Raw genomic sequence first — 19,265 nt, forward strand, 5'->3', positions numbered from 1 at the left:
GTCAAAAATGCAGATCTAAAACCATTGTTTGATGTTTTCCAGCATTTTCATGAAAATTATTTCCTTCAATTTTTAGCAAATTTATACGGGACTTTTGATCGTCTATGTAGATGTAACCAAATGATGGAAACAGTGTGAGCAAATGACAATTTTACTGCACTGTAGTGACGTGAAACAAAGCACCATTCGATATTTTTTTTTGCATTTTGCCCTTTGAAATCGGAAAGACATACCGCCGAAGTAAACTTCACACATTTTTGCTTTAAAAGCCTTAGAAGTGAACCATTCAAAAATATTTGAATGACACATCTTTGATGAAGATACATAAAGATGTATAGGCATTGTCGCGCACTTCCAATGGGAAAACTCGTCGCTTCGCTCTTGGGTTCGGCAGCTTGGATTGATGCGATAATGAGCCGCGTTACGCCACTTGTTCCTTAATATAGCATTTCCGATCAGGTTGCCTATTCCTAAGTAAAAGATTGATTATTTTAAGAGACAGGCGACCCTTGAAGAATCAAAACTCTATTGACGACAAACTCGCAGAAAATCATACTTAACTCAACTTACTACACGAATTCGATGGCAAAAATATAACTCCATCTGTTGTATCGAGTGAGTTTGAAAGTTTTATGTATCAAACGAAACTTCCAGGGTTTTCCGCTTATTGAGAAATGTCCTTTGGAAGTTAGGCAGTGCTTACGCGTTGTAACTTTGTTATATTTGACTTTACCGGGCCTTGTGCGACATCTCGTCTCAAAACGTGTCCCGCAACAATAATAATCTGATTTTGGAGATTTTAGGAAAATAATTGCCGGAACGAGAAAAATAAACTTCGAGGACGATGGTAAATCATAAATGCGTCAGATGTAACGAGTAATTGCCTTGTGCAGGACTGGTTTACGACTATCAATGAAAATCGCGTTATTTACTCCAATTCCAGTTACAATTTCAACCTTCTTACATCTAGAACGGAAATTTTTCGTGTCCTAAGCAATCAGTTACAAGGATAATGGAAATCTATGGGAGAGCCCGCATATCTAGATTAACTTGCTTGACAATTAAGGCGAAAACTCTTGTTGGGGATGAATAATTATCTGAAAAGCGAATATAAGTCCCCCGTGGGGGGGTTTGTGCCAGTAGTTCCGTTCAGTAATTTCGCTGCAGCTCGAGTGCCAATAGAAGACCGTCATCGAGGAGGGAAACATGTACAAACTCGTAAGTCTCTATAAATATCCGCTTTGCGTTGTTAATTTGCTAAAAAAACCAGTTGCTTCATGGGATGGGAGACATTGGTGGTAAAAATGGGGTTTGGCATTTTGAAAATGTCATGAGCTTCAGAGCATATACCGGGCGTTCACTGCATATTCATGGCACCAACTATTTTCCCGAGAATCTAGGATTTTTCGGTCCGCATTATGCCGCGCGAATAAACATTAATTTAAGCAGAATTAAGGGACTTGGCTTATGTTCAAAACTTTTTGGGGCACCCTGTACATGCGTTTCAAGCCAAATTTTTTTTTTCAGATTTTATTCGCAGCTATTGTTTGCTATGCCTGCGGACTACCAGCCCCAGGCATAATAGCCACGTCCCATGTGGTAACTCCGGTGGTGGCCCATCCGGTGATACCCGTGGTGAAGACGGTTCCAATAGTACACGCCGCCCCCGTGGTACCTGTAATTAGGACCCACTCAGTGGTCCACCCGGTGGTTCACCCAGTGGTCCCAGTGGTCCGGACTGCCCATTCAGTCATCGTGCACTAATCCACCTCTACTTTAACGCATTATTTATTCTCTGTTTTGTCTGCTAACTATGTAAATTACACGACTGCTGCCTACTTAAAATACGATTCCGTTTCTCTTTCAACATTCAACAATTAAAAAATAGGTTAAGGTAGCCTGGAAAAATTCATGGAAGTACGATTCCATTCATTGGGGTCACACATGACTATGACATGATCTACAATGGGAGCAATAAATTGCCTCTTTGTTAGGGCGTTTAATAAAAGTGTCCTGCGAAGGGCGTCCGAAATGGACCAGGTTTTATTTATTTTTGAGATTTACACATTTAATTTGTTTCGAAGCTAGAGTCGCTTTAATTTCTGCCTTTGTCCCAGTTTCACCTCGACCAATTACAGTACAATTTGCCCCCGCGTAACTTATAAAACACCAAGGACTCAAAGCTGAATTAAATTGTTGTTTCCCTGAGAATTTTTGCATTTTTTCATGGATTATTTGCACGTACCTGTCTAATGATACGGCGACTAAACTGTAAACCGATGCTGCCACCGAGACTCCTTGGATGTATGGGACTGTCTTGCACATCCATCCTCCGAGCATCCATGCTGAAAAGGAAAGTTGTTGGGTCAGATTTTTTTAAAATTAACGAAACCTGGGAATTACTATTAGTTTCTTAATCCGATTAGGAGTTTTCTCTTGGATGCACGTGGCCGTCCTGAATTTTTCATTCAAGGTGAAAATCCTCGTAAGCGTCTTATCAACTGAGGGGCATAAGCAGAACAAGAAAAACAGCGTAAAACTGAGTAAATTTCGCTTATAGGTAATTTAACAGAAAACAGCATCTTCCAAATTGCACATTTGGGTCAGGGTTAAGTGCCTGTTGGACCACTCGCTCAGCCATTAGGGACTGACATGGCGAATTAAAAATACATTCGGTTTTTTTCCATCAATTTCCGTTTCCCCCTTATCTATACTGACGTCATTTCTACTTGAATGGAGAACTGTTTCAGGAAGGATTACTGTCCTTATATTACGTTGCTGAAAGATGCTCTAAAATAAGTCGAACATAAAGCAGAGGTCGAGCTTAGCACAGAAATGATGCTGGAAACTATTGCAAATTCCAATTCTGCTATTAAAACGTTCGTAGAAAAATCAGGGGTGTACTTAACCCTTCAAGTCCTGCCCTGCAGCGGTTTCCCGTGCCATGAATTGCACGTGCAGGTGAAGCTGCAGTTAGAATGCTTTGGAAGCCTCCACGAGCTTCCATAGGCGATGGATCACAGTGGCGTACGAGTTTTTAAGAAAACAAGAGACAACAAAACAAGAGAAAACAAAGAAAACAAGAAAAAAGTTAAGATTAAGAAAAAATCCATTTAAGAATTAAATGCTCTTTTGTAGAGTAAGTGGCGGAGCAACATAGTGTCAAGCGGTATCTGTCTTATGGGGGGCGAGGTTGGGCGGCAGACCAGGAAGGGACATTCCTGGTTTGTCTTTAAGGCGGCGATTAAAAATTTCAACAGGGCGCTGGACTTGCTAAGGCCGGCCCTGATGTTAAGATTGCGGAAATCACGATACTGCTATCATCTCTTTTGCCTCTTTCCCAAGTGGTCTCCTCAGGGTTTTCAATGTTTAGGCCTAAAATTTGACAACTCGCCGAATTACATCACCGGTTTCTTATAAAGAATCTCTTCGGATTTTAGGCAGTTTCCTACCCCGATCCTCTCTACAGCCGGAAAAGGGCGAATGCCCGTTTTTAACGGACAACGTATGGCACAATCCCATATCGATTGTGACGTGTGCTTAATTCTGCAACCCAATATCGCAATATAATGCCGACCGCATATTAGATTTGTAAATTAATGCGGTTTAATTCACTCGAAACCAGAGAACTTTAAAATATTTGCGGCATTTCTGGATCCTGCAAAACACGTCATACGAGCTTTTATAATCAAATTTCGTTCATTAAAGCTGTATGCGAACTTTCATGTGGTTTATTATAATTTTTCCCGCATAATTTCGGTATTTTCATCATGCAGCGAGCAATTTTTGGGCCGAGATATTAATATTAAACTGAAGACCTTAACAAGCTGGTAAGGGATCCTGATGGTTTCCGACCAAACCCGATAGGAAAATCGGGGTTAATGTACTCATGTATAAGATAAATATCTGAAATATGAGCTTTAGACAGGAAATTAGTTTCTAAACTCTCGGCATAGATTTTCGCTCTATCTGCGAGTGCCATTGATGCAAACTAACCGGCAGAGCCTCCGTGGGTGCGGTTCTGCGTGCGGAAGACAGCAATAGAGTCGGTAGCCGGTTCAAGCTTCGCAACTGGTTTACCCAGGCAGCATCAGGATTTTGGGGCCGGGGGGGCGCAGCCCAGGGCACCGCAGACATCGCAGCTCCGTAGTCTTCAGCTCGACTACCACCGACCCTCTCGGGCTTTATTATCCGAACTCTCATTTTACGATACCACTTGTTTATTGTACAAATCAAATCGCATGCAATTCCCACCCGGAGCCGGCTTTCAGACGAACCCGGAATATTAATTCAATGGGACGACGTGACAAATTGCGCCCTGCATGATTTTCCGCAATCTTGCCACTCGAATAATGGTCGGGGCTTTATGAGTTATTGACGTAATACATTCCTGGATTGCCGCACGCTCCTGCAGCTGCTGCGGCTGGATAGAGGGATAGGTCAGGGAACGGTCAGGCCGCCAGATAAATGTTGGTACTACGTATTAAATAATACACAGTTTACTATACGGTCTTGGCCTGGATCGCAGCCTACGACGGATGGTCGACTATTTCAGTCAGTTAAGGGAAGTGACCGTCATATAATTCTCATGAATCGGCGTGAGTTATTGACGTCTGCATCCGGTCCTGGAAACATATTTGTTGACGAAAACGGACGAAGACAGATCATTTTTCGTTTTTGGTCTGATTTTTTCCTGCCCCGGTCGAGCTGCAGCAAAGATGATGTGAGTAATGGAGTTGCAAAATGGAAATTTGCAGGCAAAAATGCGTTGCGGCTATCCCGCTGATTGCGATTGATTACTACGGATATGGAATCAAGTTGAGCGTTGTTTTATTTTTAAAGGGTTTAAAGGGCAAAGTTTTAAAAATCCAAGCTTAGTCCCGGAAATACCCGACCTGACACATAGATGGCGATTCTTTTTTTTTTAAATTGCGTATGTTACAGAGACCTAACCTTAAAAAGCTCATGTTTAAATTATGTTTGTTTTAGAGCCGTTTTCAGTGAACGCTTTTAGAGACGTTGTGAACATGGAAAAATTGGTCATCGATACTTGATTCAATACTCTCGTTCGAAAGGTGTTAGTCCATCCAACTCCAAAACGGAGTTAGATTCTACTTTGAGGGTCCTTCGTTAACAACTGTGAAATATTGGGTGGCAGAGTTTAAGCTGCCAAGACGAACTCCGCAGCGGTCGACTCAATGGGGTGTCCACTCTAGCAATTGCGGTGAAAATCCACAAGATTCCACTGGAAGACTGCCGGCTAAAATTGTGTGAGCTAGCAGACACGATAAGCCCTTCAAAAAGTGCTGTATAGCGCATTTTGATCGAACAATTCAACTGAGAAAGCTGTGCACAAGATGGATGCCGCGATTACTCACAATTGAATAAAAACAACGCCATGAGGATATTTCAAGGAAGTGTTTGACAAAGTTTCGCAGCAATAAAGCCGAGTTTTTGCGTCGATTCATAACCATGGATGAAACTTATGTCCATTATTTCACGCCTTAGACGAAAGATCGGTGAAAACAATGAACTCGAAGGGGAGAATCGGCTCTAAAGAAGGCGAAATCCATTTCATCTGCAGGAAAGGTGATGGTGTCAACTTTTTGGGGTGGGATAATTTTTATTGACTATCTTCGTGTAAGAAAAACAATAAACGGAGAATATTATCCAAATTTATTGCAGTGTTTGAGTGAAAAAATGAGGAAAAAGCGACCGTATTTGGCGAAAAACAATACCTTGTTTCATCAAGACAACGCACCAATCCACACTTCCGTCATCGCCATGGCCAAAATCAATCAACTTGGTTTCGAACTTTTGCTCGTCCACCCTGTTCGCCAGATTTAGCCCTCTCAGATTATTTTCTATCACTAAATTGGAAAAAAAATGTCCCGCCGGAAAGAGATTTGCCAATAATGAAGAGGTGAACTCTGAGGTTGATGCCTATTTTGAAGTTTCTTACATAAACAGGGTATAGAGCCATAAAACATCGATGGGAAAAGTGTGTCAATCTCGAAGGAGACTGTGTTGAAAAATAATGTAATATTTTCTAATTTTTTTTCTTTAAATGTTAGATCGGGTATTTCTGGAACTATTATTGTTTGCGTATGGGGCAGAATGGCATTTCCTATGTAACTTGTGGCATTATGCGATTTCCGCAGAATCCCCCTCGTTACACAAAACTATCCATTATCGCATTTGCAATTTAGATCATAACGTGTTGATTATGTTTCAGACTGGTCATTTCTATTAGAGAAAATTGAGTAAACGAGACAAACCACATATCAATGAGCATTTGAGAATACCGGTGGAAAACTCCAATCCGAACTCCCCAAGGGGACAGCGACGCAAATATTCTGATCTTTGAAGGTTCAATCATTTCTAGATAAACTAATCTTCGATCGAAAATTCGGTGCTTTTAGAGCAACTATTAACCGGAAGTGACCATAGAGTGGCCATCCCAGATAACAAATAATGCAGCTCAGCTCAATAACATCTCGCAGGAAATCGTTTATCATTCGGAAAAATTTACTGCCTTCACAGGAGATTTTGAAGCTAATTCAAGAGTGCCATAAAAACTTTCACAAATTCCCTCGTTGGACTCGACGTCGGTTTGCTTAAAATCCCATTTTTGGCGTGCCCCTTTATTATCGGATTTTAAAATTCAATAGGAGTATGCACTTACTTAGTATTCATCTTCTACCGCAAGTGCGCTATTATTAGCAAATTCCGCCTTATTCATACTTTTTCACATCCTTATGCCCAACATTGTACCGGCTCATATTACGAACCGAGCTGGATTGAACGCGTTACACGTAATCTCTTTCTTTAATAGCATCGATGAAAGGGCAGGATTTCATTTCTGAGACTCCAATATTCTTCCGGAAATCCCACAAAGAAGCCCGATAATGTTTATTTGCCAGATTTGAGGAGGGAAAGGGCCACGCTAATATGCCGGACCGTTCTTTTAATAACCTCCCCTTAAGTCAATAAAATCGTGTCTTCGAGACGCCTAGAGAACGTTACACTCAAAAAACAAACAAGTGGTGTCGAACCAATGGCCGTTTATCCCTCTTAAGCATTTTCTTGAGAGTTCGTGACATGGCGTGCGAAATTGGCCAATCTCTGCAAACAATCCGAGCGACTTTCCATTTGCTCTGGGGAATCCTGCACCTCTTAGACGACGCTATTTAAGCACACAAAAGCACTGCATATCAGACTGCACAATCCAGCTTTATTGTCCATTCTTTTAAGTCATTTTCAAGTGAAATAACTGGGAAGCAGCATGCGAAAAAAGCAATCCAAACTGCAGTCGTTCTACCATTATCAATAATTCGGCACCAAATTGGAACTGGTTAATGCGATTTAGCTCACCGTAGCATGAAAACCCGAACATGTGGGCCTCATGATGGATCGCAAATGGGGGTGAAGGCCAATCGAACATCCGATGGAATACTTTACCGCATTGCCTTTGCCGATAATATATCTATATCGTCGTCAGAATTAATTATTCCAGCAGGGTCTCGATTAGTTTCCCCAGTGATCCAGAAGTTTATTTCGGGGCGCAAGCGAAAAGCGGAAAAATCGAGCACCCAGTAGATATGTAGCGCGGCTCTGCCGATCTGACGCGTGATGCGTGGCTTATGCCCAAAATTTGAATTTAATATCTCAGGAACTGCAGGAGCTACTAGCAAAGATTGCCGCTTTTCCATTAACGAAATATGCGGGGATCTCACTCTCATATGAATTTTTTACCGCTTTTTCTCCAAATTTCTTTTTTAAAGCTTGTTAGGTCCGATCGGCTATCTGAGAATCAACTGGCCCGATCATCAACGGGTATCAGCGCTTTGCTGTAAATTCGAAACGTATCTATTTCGGGGAGATGGAGGAATAGAACACTTATGTTGATGGCAAAAGTTTGCTCTCATCAAAACCCTCGGAGGGCGAAGGAGACGTCATAAGAAAAATCTATAAATTGAGCGGTATTTATGGATCAATAGAAGAGTTTAGATTATTCAGAAGTTGATTAGCTCAATTAAGGTCGGTATTTCAGTTCATTGACTTGCAACCAGGGCCGGCCTTAGCAAGTCCAGTGCCCTGGGCGAAATTCCTAATCACCCCCTACCCCAAGAGAGAAAAATCGCCGACCAGGGAAGTCCGCCGCCCTGGGCCGACGCCCAACCTGGCCCGCCACAAGGCCGGAACTGCTTGCAGGAGAGCCTGAAGAGTGCGGAACCATTCCAATGATTCTGATGCTAATACGAATGGCGGTTTCTTGCTTAACAATCGTTTATCTTATCAGGAACGTCGCATCACATCTTCCTTTTGCCAGCAGCAAGCGACGAATCCTTTATAAATCGCTCTTATGAAATCCACGTTCTGGCTAAAGACAAGACTATTTCCAGAACAAAACTGTGTCTTGTGTTCCCGACACATTACAATTTAATTACTGAGGACTCCTTTTAAGCCGAGATGATACACATAAAACTGAGCATGGCAGTAATACAACAACGGTACGTCCATTAGGAAAGTTATTAAGGAAAGGCAGCTCTAAACTTGCACAAGTTGGAATATTGCAGGCTTATGATGCCTTCGGGATTGGAGTATGATAAATCATAATATTTGGATAAGCACGATGGAGGGATCACAGAGAGTATGTATATTTCCATAAGATTCCTGTTCGGATGCAGAGACTATACTATAACGAATAATGAGGTGTATTAAACCTTGGATTTATTACCTTCAATAGCAAAGCAAAACACGCATAACTCAATGTTATGAGGGTTCGAAATTTATAGGACTGCTAAACCTTGATTTCAAACTCCTGTTGGAAAATCGTAAATTTTTCTAGCTGCAGCTGTGTCCTCATTCTTCAGGAAGCCCGAGTAATCGAGGCCTCCACACAGCCGCCATTGTTTGTTAACTTTAGTTCACCTTCCCAGTTAAACTTTATTTCCTTTAAGCTCCATTTGCACCACCGGTCGCACAGGTGAAATCCGGATCAAGTCAAATCCCGATAAAGCTCTCTGGTATATCGAATCCAAGTTTTGGCAAAAGTCTTAGCAACGTGTGTGTTTTTAATTCAGTCAAACATCAACGTACCTTAAGCGATATTACAATTTAACTAAAAGCCAGGCCACGTATATGACGATCTCTAGAGACAGGTGGTTGAATATGGAAAGGGGCTACAACATGGAAATTTCGGAATGGAAACAAAATGAAATATTCATAACCAGTCATGCGGAATTTTTGGAACTATTGTTAGTTGCGGGCTGTATTATACATTCGAAAAAGGAGCTATTTTGTGGGATTTTAATTTTAAATATAAAAAAATGCGGGGACAATTAAAAAATCATATTTCATTCTTCAGGCGCATCAGTTGTGGTTATCACCCCGAAACTTGAGGCGTTTTAATTTGCCACTGGAAATTCAGGATAAATTGGCCTTTAACTTTAATGCATTAAAAAAGTGATCTCAAGAAAATCAGTCTTCAGGAAATTCTCGACTAGATATTTCTAGGAAAAAGCCCTGAGATTCATTATTTTTTCTCCAGACAAATGCATGGAACACTCAACTAACTCATTCATCAACCCGCGATTTATAAGTTCTTATATAATAGGCGTATAAATGAAAACTGAGCTTTTTATGGCGAATTTAAGCTTAATTGAAAACTTATTGGACATGTTAATAATCAAAATGATCTCTATTACTATCCATGGTCTTTTGCCATTTATCGAGGGATGATGGATGCCCTCGCGATAGAAGCTTAGTAGTTTCGAGGCAAAATAGTTATCGAGCCATTTTCGAACATTTTCAACTTTAGAAAACCGCTGGTCAGCTAGATAAGACAGCATTGATCTGAATCAGTGGAAGTCAGGAGGGGCCAAGTCTGGAGAATACGCCGCTTGAATGCCGAATTTCCCAAACTAAGAAGATGAGTCTCTGGGCTAGTTGTGCTGTAACTGAATTGAAACTTTTGTCATACAAAGAGCAATTACGGGCCATTTGGATGCTTCACGTGTGTTTTTTAATACGGCTAAGTCCTCAGTTTCTTTTTGCACCTCAGGGTCACCTCTGGCGCTTAAAGATAAAATCGAGATGTTGCAATTTTCGTTCTTAACGTTTTCATTATTTGCCCTCAAACGTACTTGGCCAGTGACATTTCAGCCAGAGAAATATAGCAACCTCGTCAGACGCTACAACTGACTTTATCTCTTATGATGTTCGAAACAGTTTCGCATCCCTGCTTCAGGACTTAACCCAATTCTGTCTATGCAAGACTTAGGCACTTCAATCAGAGTCGTTACCGAATTCCCCGAGAAAATGTATCGAGGAGAAACCTCATATAGCTCGTACTTAGAATTGCTTAAAGGCAGTAAAGAAGAAGGTAATAGAGTGTGACAAGAAAGGAGTGTTTTTCTGAGGTATTTACGCACAGAGTCGTCCAGGAAGGAATTACCCGCCACTGATTGGCGAAATTCAAGAGACGCTAGAACAGGGATGCTTAGCTTCAATTTGTGAATTTTATCCACCCTGTTGAACGCGAAAATGCGGAATTACTGCATTAATTTAAGCTCTATTTTAGGCTGACGCACTAGAAAGGAACGCTTGTTAGCCGCAATTTCTTAGCATTTCCTAGCTAGTCTAATAATCCCTTTTAACTGAGAATTGAATAGTAACTTCAATATTGTATTAATTTCCAAAACCAAAGCCGCAAAATCACCTCTAAAAAGGAACTTAAAACGGAATTAAGATAATTCCTTACATTTTGTAAAATAAACCAAGTCCATTAATTCCATGGGAATGAATAATAGCAATGTAAATTTCCCACACTGCGAAGTAATTAAACCCCGTTCCTTGTTAACACTCACCCACCTACGGTTTATTGTGGTAGTTCCGTTGGGAAATCCATTCATTAAGTTGTGCTAATAATTTTAATGACTCTCGTTTTCCGAACCAATCTCTGCTAACTTTCGTCATTTAAATAAAATTCCTCGCCTGGAATATGCCAGGGCCCGCTTGCGAGCCCGAATGTATTCCAGAGTCAATCTCCTGCTTGGAACGAATTTGAATAATTTCCGTTCAAGTCTAATAAGAACAGAAAAAACGAAGCAGAGATTTTTCATCGCTTTATTTAGCTTTTACGTTACTACGGCACAGAAATACTTGTAGTACGGGTCGCATGGTAACGGTGGGAGTTCGATCGAATTGTTGAAGTTTCAGATTTAGTTCAAGGAATACAGAAATTCGGAAGTCCCGTAGTAGTTTGGGATTAATAAAACAACTAAAAACCAGGACCAGTTCAAAGAGAGAACCTTCATGGCGATGAAAGCCAACGCTGAAGAAGACTTGAACTTATTAAGGACAATCAATGTTACATGAGGATTTATTACATTTCCAACAAAATGGTGCCTCTCCGTATTATGTTTTACCGGTTTGACAGTTTCTTGCCGATAATTTTCCTGATAGATGGATTGGTAGAAGGGATACCCTCCAGTGGCCAGCTAGATCTCCCGACCTTACACCTCTCGACTTCTTCCTTTGGGATATCTTAAAGGCGTGATTTGCCTGGCTTCTGTACACAATTTTCGCGTATTAGGTGGAAGATTTCTAGAAGCTTATTGTAATATTCTACAATAGATGTTTGAAGAAGTGGGACGAGAGTTTGAAGACCGTAGTTATTGTTGTATGGAGAATAAAGGAATGGATTTCGAACATCCCTTGAAAAACTGAGAATTATGGAAAAACTTGAATAAAAAAATCAAAATTTTGGTGTTGTTTAGAGAATGTGAAGATCTTTAAAATGATGTGTTACTTGACCAGTTTCCTATTTAAAGAAACACAAGGGTTTCCACCCCTGTGATATTGTCGATCGGGGGTTAGATCGGGGATCGTCTTCCTTCTCAATTCTAAGGTTGACATGTCTCAACATTTTCAACTTTAGTTTGCACTTCCACAAATCTGGGTGGAGACAAGTTTTTAAAAATACACCCGGTATATATTATGGAACGCGTGGAATGGAATGTTTGGTATGGTGCGTGGTCTGGAATATTTTGTTCTCAGTTTTAGATGTTGGATAAAATTCATAGAAAGTCAGCAACCTCACGAAGGAGGCAAATGGAATTTTCTTACAGTCGCATGTCATAATGTAGGTTTTCTATCCTCTAACCATACGTTCATTATATCAATTCGAAAGTCCAAATTAAAATCCCTGAACTTTCAGCTGCATAATTAAATTTCCTTCCTTAATTAAACAACTTCATCAATTTAACTCGCATCCTTAAATGTTGGAGTACCTGGTTAAGAATAGACGTCAGTTCCATTACTCTTCTAATTATCAATATGTGTTTTATAGGCTAGAAAGTTGGTTACTAGACTCAACTGATTGCAAATCTCGCCACATGGTGATCGAACTAATAAATTCACGGCTCTTGATCAGTAATTATCACTAATTGCAGTTAATTATTATCAAACTTAGTGATTTTTGTTAAATTTCATAGAGACTATCTAGTTCTCAAAAACTCAATTCCTGCAAACTAGATAAGAAAGAGGGTTTATTCGCAACTTCTTAACACAAAAACATCTTCCACAGCGTAATTGGCTAATTATTTAAGTGACATCTCCAGCAGGGAAAATCTTTAAAACCCACTCATAAACCTGGAAGCCGATCCGAATAAATCCTGCTGGATGCGCTTTCCTGCCGAATTCGGCGTCGGCGTATCCGCGGAATCACGCAGGTGCAATTAGAGTGAATCTTCGACGTCGTCGTCGTCGTCGTCGTCATCGGCCTAAATACGATGCGGCGTCGCGGGCGTCGCGGCGCAAAACTAGGTCGCCGACCTGGTCAGCCGGCTCAGGTGAAAAGGAGAACGAACCGAGCCAAGGCCAATAGTGCATTGGATTGATATCCTGCCCTGGACGCCTCCTGCTGCGATGGAAATATTTATACCCACCAGCTTGGTGGTTTATGGGCCGAAATTGGGTTTATTGAGGTATGCGGTATGAGGAGGAATTTGAATATGGGATTAATATTATGCAGGCTGTTTGGAAGGGCGGAAGTTACGAGGTTTGATACTCGATCGTACCTTTACCTTCTGCTCTGTGTCGGAGAAGTTGTCATTAGTGAAATCTTTTGATTGAGCTTTAAGCAGTTTTCACTCGCAGGCATGCTCACTTTAGCCAGAACCGGGGGCCAGATGGCATTTCGCTGCTGGCAAAGGCCCCATATAAAACAATCCTGTTTTCCAAGAATACATCAATACCGGAGCTATCAGAGATAGTTTTATTGGCCGTGCTTTTGTACTCTCTTAAATGTGTTTTAGACACACCCTTGATTTGCATAACTTTGCAATTTTTAGTCTACAGAAAGGGCAGCTGCAAGCCGCAACTTATTGCCTTTAAAGAGCCTGAGGAAAGAATGAAAACTAGCCAGCTGCAAAGTAGCATTCTCTCCTGTGTGGAACTTCTTTAAATTTCCAATGACGATTGAACTTTGAAATGGCAGATTTTTAAAGAGCCGTTAAGGAGGATGAAATGCTGAGATACAGGATACACCGATTTATCGGTTTGACAGTTTCTTGACGATAATGTTCCTGATAGATGATGAATCGATGGATTTGTTGAAAAGGTACCATCAAGTGGCCAGCTAGATCTCCCGAACTTATACCTCTCGATTTCTTCCTTTGGGAATACCTTAAAAGCGTGGTTTGCGCGACTCCTGCATAGTATAAAAAACGAGAGCGATATTTCAAAGAACAGATATATTCTATTAATCACGTAAAAGTAAGAGAAACTTAAAGGGATGTCTAGTAATAAAAAGGACTAATAAGAGGCTCTCAGGTCCTTATTTTGTATCCCCAATAAATAAAACTGTAATACCCAAGTACTGAATCCAATTACTCCAATGTAATGAAGGCGCCACAAAAGGACAATCTTGAGGCACAATTTCTTTGACGTAAACTTCCCTAATAACCTTCTTCAGGTTAACAACCCATTGCGAGATGATACATTGCTTTTGAGATCACGTCTAAATCTCCATCTACCATCTACGACTTCCATTTTTCAGCAGATAAATCCATTGACTAGACGCTTAAGCAAATATGAACTAAAGCGGAAATTGGGACAAAATTTATGTTTCTTGGCAACAAAAAGAGATACGCTAAAAAGGAGCACTGCACGGGAGGTCCTTGCGAAGGAGAACAAATTGTTTCATTTTGAACCATTTCGATTACCAAGGTCAGATTCACTTAAGGCCAAGCTGCGGATGAAAAATGATTTCATGGCCTTTGCGGCACGTTTCTCAGACAGAATTCAATATTCAAGGGATATAGATTGCGATTTCCAAATCACTATCAAAAAGATTTTTCCGGGCCTGTGAGAGACAAAGGGTTCGAGAGGGGTAATTGTCGGAAATATTGGTTTCAGATAATTATGGGTTCCATGTGGTCAGTCCAAATTTGACCCCTTTCAGGGAAAGTTTGTTTGATATCTCGAAGAGAATAACTGGAATAAAACGTTTTTTGACCACTCGTTGATTTAACTGGCAAAAAGGTCGTTGCTCTGTGGAGTATCCACAGCAAAAATGTGGATTTTGTCCTTTCCACCTCATTCTCTCTCCTTCTCGGGGAAACCACAATTTTTCATTTGACTGACGGCGGAAGAGCAATAAAATTTGGAAAGCTACTCTGCTGTGATTTATTAAGCACTTTGCCTTTCTTCATTTGTTACTTTACATGCGCCTCATTAGTGCTTGAAGATATTAAAAATACCTGCTCTGTGAAGCTAAAAGTCATTAAAACATGAATATTTAAACACCGATCGTGTTTCGGTAAAGTTAAAACAATTTCACCGTCCGTTAATTCTGAAAAGGAAGTTAACCGAATTAGGCAAATTTTAACCACTATGGCAAACTGCTGCATTCAAAAAGAAACTGCAAACTTAATTTTGCCAGCATTAAATCAATTAAATCGCTGGAGATTTCTTCCTGGAGACATTTTGTCTGAACTGCTAAGAGATGTGAATAAGATGGGGCTCGAGTTTATGGTTAATTTAACGATGCAAGAGGCCGATTTTTACGAGTGTCACTCCAGGCACTCCCAAATCATATAATTTTAATCTACAAATTGATGTTGCTCAACAATCGCGATATGAAATCAGAAAGGTTCCGTGTCTTCTGTATGAACGAAAATCGATCCCTCGCATACAACGAATGGAGAATCATACATCGCGGGATTATGTACACACTCATAATTCCCTTAAAGAGGATGGCAAAATATTATACTGTTTAATCAGGGAAACGTTGGCTATGAATTTCCTCCACTTGGCAACAATCGAATTGTAGTTTCTCCCTGCTGCTGCTGTATTTCTTGAAATTAAAGCGTTTTCCTTTAACGAAATGGGAAGTCCCCACAATAGGTTTACTTGCAAAGTCGTAAAGCGTATGAGCGTAACAAAGAGCTTATGCGACTGCTTTAAAACTTCCTAAAACTGTAATGGGGCAACCTCAGGGGCGCAGGTGAAGCTTTCGTTATGGCTCAATATCAAACTTAAACTTGCAGAATGATGTTTCACGTAGAGGCACAAGCTTTTAGGGTTTATGAATATTTCCATAAATCCGGGAACGTGCTAATGGAATGAAAGACTTTTGTGTGCTGTGTCTATCTTCAATACTGATGGACGGTCATACTTAAACTATAATAAATCATACGGTTTCCATATACGCGGATGAGGAGTGCACACCAGTCGCGACATGAAACCACTATATGGATTGATGGTTGGGTTAATATATAGCTTAGAGACGACATCTTAGATCTTTGCAAATTGAAAAAGTTGTCAGAACGACATAAGAAAAATCCTCGGTTCGGGGGGAAAAAGTAGAAACTCAAAAATAATGGAGCTAAATACTAAACCAGCCACAGTTCCATGCGGTAAAATGGCATTATCAGATCCAATAAAAGCAGCTGCAGCAGTCCAATTACAGATTTCCCTTAAGCCAAAGAAATTGCCTAAGTCATCGTAAAATCTAATGAGCCTGACATGTTCGAAAAGCCACTTATTCTCCTTTCATGGCACCTCGACTTCTTTCGTGTAAGTGGCTTCTCTTCACAATAAAGCAATGTGCACGCTTTCAAAACAAATAGGAGACTTGTCGATTACGATCAAAACAGAAATGACGAGGCGAATTCCTGCGTTTACTCGAACTCCTGGGGGAAAACAAATCAATGCACCTGACTCGACTGAGGCCTCTATACCTGCCGGCACGTAATAATGGGGTCGCTACCCTTCGAGGCCACGGAGCATGCCTAAACAGTTGTTAACAATTTCCTCATACCTTAAAATTAACTTAATTACCGCAGGCGAGGGAGTTACTGATGGCTGTAATATGACAGCGTAAAATTCCTGCTAAGCTAAACGGTTATGTAACTTCCAACTGCCTGCAGGAAATTGGATACTGTTTGTTTTAAAAGTGTCTCCTGTTATGGGCGTTGTTGAGAGTGGGCGATAAATGTTCAATATAAAATTGCCGCTCGGCACTTTAAATTTAATCTCCCATCTCCAGGAAGAGTCATTCGAAGAAGAAGGCGTTAAGTATGCTTATTAATTGTTTTGAGATGCACGCTGCGATACACATCAAGGGATTCAGGATAATGTCACGGGCCAAATATTTATAGCTAAGAACTACTCTTCTACTGAAGAATCAATGCTGAGATGATGTTTTCAGTCAGATAACTTCGAGAAATCGAGGACAAAGCATTGACAGGATTCTTGGATTCCAGAATTATCTTCAAGGCAAAATGCCTCTTTTATCTTTTCCTGCCTTTTATCCTTTTCTTTACAACATGATGGATTAGAGACACATTTTCCAGAGAAAATCAGAAAAATTTGACAAATTCTTTTAACTTAAATTTCTGACAAAATGATGGATTGTGTGGAAACTTCCTCTGGCAAACGTTTCCAAAAATAAAAAACTCCTGCACCTGCTCAAGCGATTAAGCTATTTGAAAGGTTGCATAGCTCTGGAAGTAAAATTCAGCGAAACGCAAAAAAATTAATTAGAAAACCACTTAATGACGGTCCTCTATCGACAATCGCTGCTTCAGTATTTTCGAAAGCAACGATCTATATTATAATTTAACTCTCGGAGACCTTTCCCGTTAGAAAATATTGTAAAATCTTAACAGTGCTGTTCTCTCGGAAGGGCTCAAACTCCTCGGGCTCTTTTTTGACCAAGAAAATCACTAAGACACGCCCATTATTCAATATTATATTTTCGGTTTTTAAGCAGAGATTTATTGGCCTTGGACGAACACTTATTGCTGTAGCCGACGTTTAGAGCATTTATCGAGGTTCAGTCAGGTCTGCAAGAGGTTATTGATGGAATCGGACGTTGACAATTAGAGTAAAAAAAATCGTTTAACACTGACCAGGACCGGGAGCAGTTTTGTCCCTTCTAATTAAATTAAATTAAATTGGAGTTTAATGCTCTAGTTAAAATGAATGAAGAGCTCATTTTAGACCAAAGTGCTTTTAAATACCCCACCTAACGAAATCCTCCCACACACTATCATTAAAAACCGTTCAACTTATTTATTTTAATCGCACCCATTACTCAACAGATCCCAGTTTGGCCCAGTTTTGATGACCTACTGCCAAGCCAAGGTCCCATAATTAGACGCTTTTAATATCAAATGGACCAAACTTTGCAAAGTGCAATAGAAAAACTTCCAAGATCGCTACCCCTTTCGAGAGCAAAAACCCCAAATTTCCATCAGATAGGAATCATATACATTCACTTCGGCATCCATTTTGGGTTCTTGCTGTGTAATTAATGACATTTTGAACTAGGTTAAGGTAAGTATGATGCGATAAAGCAACTCTTCGGTAAAAGGACTTCTGAACTGCTATAGAATTTGGTGAGGTAATAAAAAGCATCGCGTCATGGTCTGCGGACCCCATAATTCAAATTTGATATTCCGATTCAAGTTCACTTCCCTTATTTCAATCCAACGCTGGCAGCATTCTGCAACGAAAGTGATTAAAGCTTTCATGGATTTGATTGAACTTTATAGATTCTACGGATGGTGTCTAGTTTATGAAATCGTGCTAATCCTGACAATGGGAAATGAAGTTCACTGGCCTGACTTTAGCCCTTCGTTGACCTGGTTTTTCAGCCTGCATCGAGCGGTTCTTTGAAACACTTTCCACTTGAAAATGTACCTATCAGCTGATTTATAAATTAGCTTCGCCTTCTTATTGGGTCAAAAGCTCCCCTCTGTATACTCCTTAAATAAAGCCAGTCGACGCTGCGAGAATTGCGAGTATCTGTGTTATTTCGCAGCTTTCTTTCTATATAAGGAAGCGGGATACATGGTGGATATAACGCACGATGTTGGTTTCAGCATGATAAGACTGAAAAGAGGGACATGGAACATGAAAAAAGCAAGAAGTGTTCTCGCTAGGACCTTCAAATACGTTTGATTTATTTGTAAGTGCGCCTATGAAGATTGCTTACTAGTGTTGAGATGTTGTCTCAGAAATGCCTACAAGGCTCTCCGAAAGTTTTGATTGATGAAGTGGAAAACCACTTAAAAATTCTTCATGAAAAGATCTGTCGCTTCTACAGCCTAAAATTTCCATTAAAATCTTGTCCGAAACACTCAACAGGGAAAAATAGGCCTTGAAGGGTCCTGACCTATTTCAGGAAAAGGGTCCCAGGGTTGACTTGATTGCCTCTTGTTGTGACATGTTAAAATTGCTTTTTTTGGAAATTGCTTTAGCAGATATCAATAATAATTGGTTCCGAAGCTTTAATTAGAACAAGATTGTGTTAAAATTCTTAACAAAATATGTTATTTCGTCAGATAGACATAAGCATAGGCACGACCGAGATAACTTGTATTCAAAATCCAAAACTAACAGAGGTCTTAGGGAGTTTTCAAGATCCGCCAAGAACTGTTCCGGTTAACGTTATTTAACAGAATGGACGGTAGACTTTGCGTCGGCGCAGTGCTCTTCATAAAACTTCATTTATGAAAATGACTCATGATTTATGATTTTCATTAATTTCATTCATTTTGTGAATAAAATTTTGTCCATTTCAATGAAATTGAAAATTATATTTTGTTCGTTTCTTGAATGAAATTTTATTATGTGTATATTTTCATTTCGTTTTTAGATTATCTCAGGATGGACACGTTAAATTTTAATTTTTTACTTTGGATCAATACAAAAACATGAATCGGCTGGATTTCCAATGGTCGAATAGT

At 40.1% G+C, this 19,265-nt stretch overlaps 1 protein-coding gene across 1 annotated transcript in view; it reads right to left on the bottom strand.

Annotated features, from left to right (window-relative positions):
- Positions 1-19,265, bottom strand: part of LOC136415971 (neuropeptide SIFamide receptor-like) — a 41,315-nt gene that overhangs the window by 12,840 nt on the left and 9,210 nt on the right. The window contains exon 3 of the mRNA XM_066400909.1: positions 2,246-2,345. Within this exon, the coding sequence (XP_066257006.1) occupies positions 2,246-2,345 (100 nt within the window). The remainder of the gene's footprint in view (positions 1-2,245; positions 2,346-19,265) is intronic.

This window comes from Euwallacea similis, chromosome 21, assembly GCF_039881205.1.
Source record: "Euwallacea similis isolate ESF13 chromosome 21, ESF131.1, whole genome shotgun sequence".
Taxonomy (NCBI): Eukaryota; Metazoa; Arthropoda; class Insecta; order Coleoptera; family Curculionidae; genus Euwallacea; species Euwallacea similis.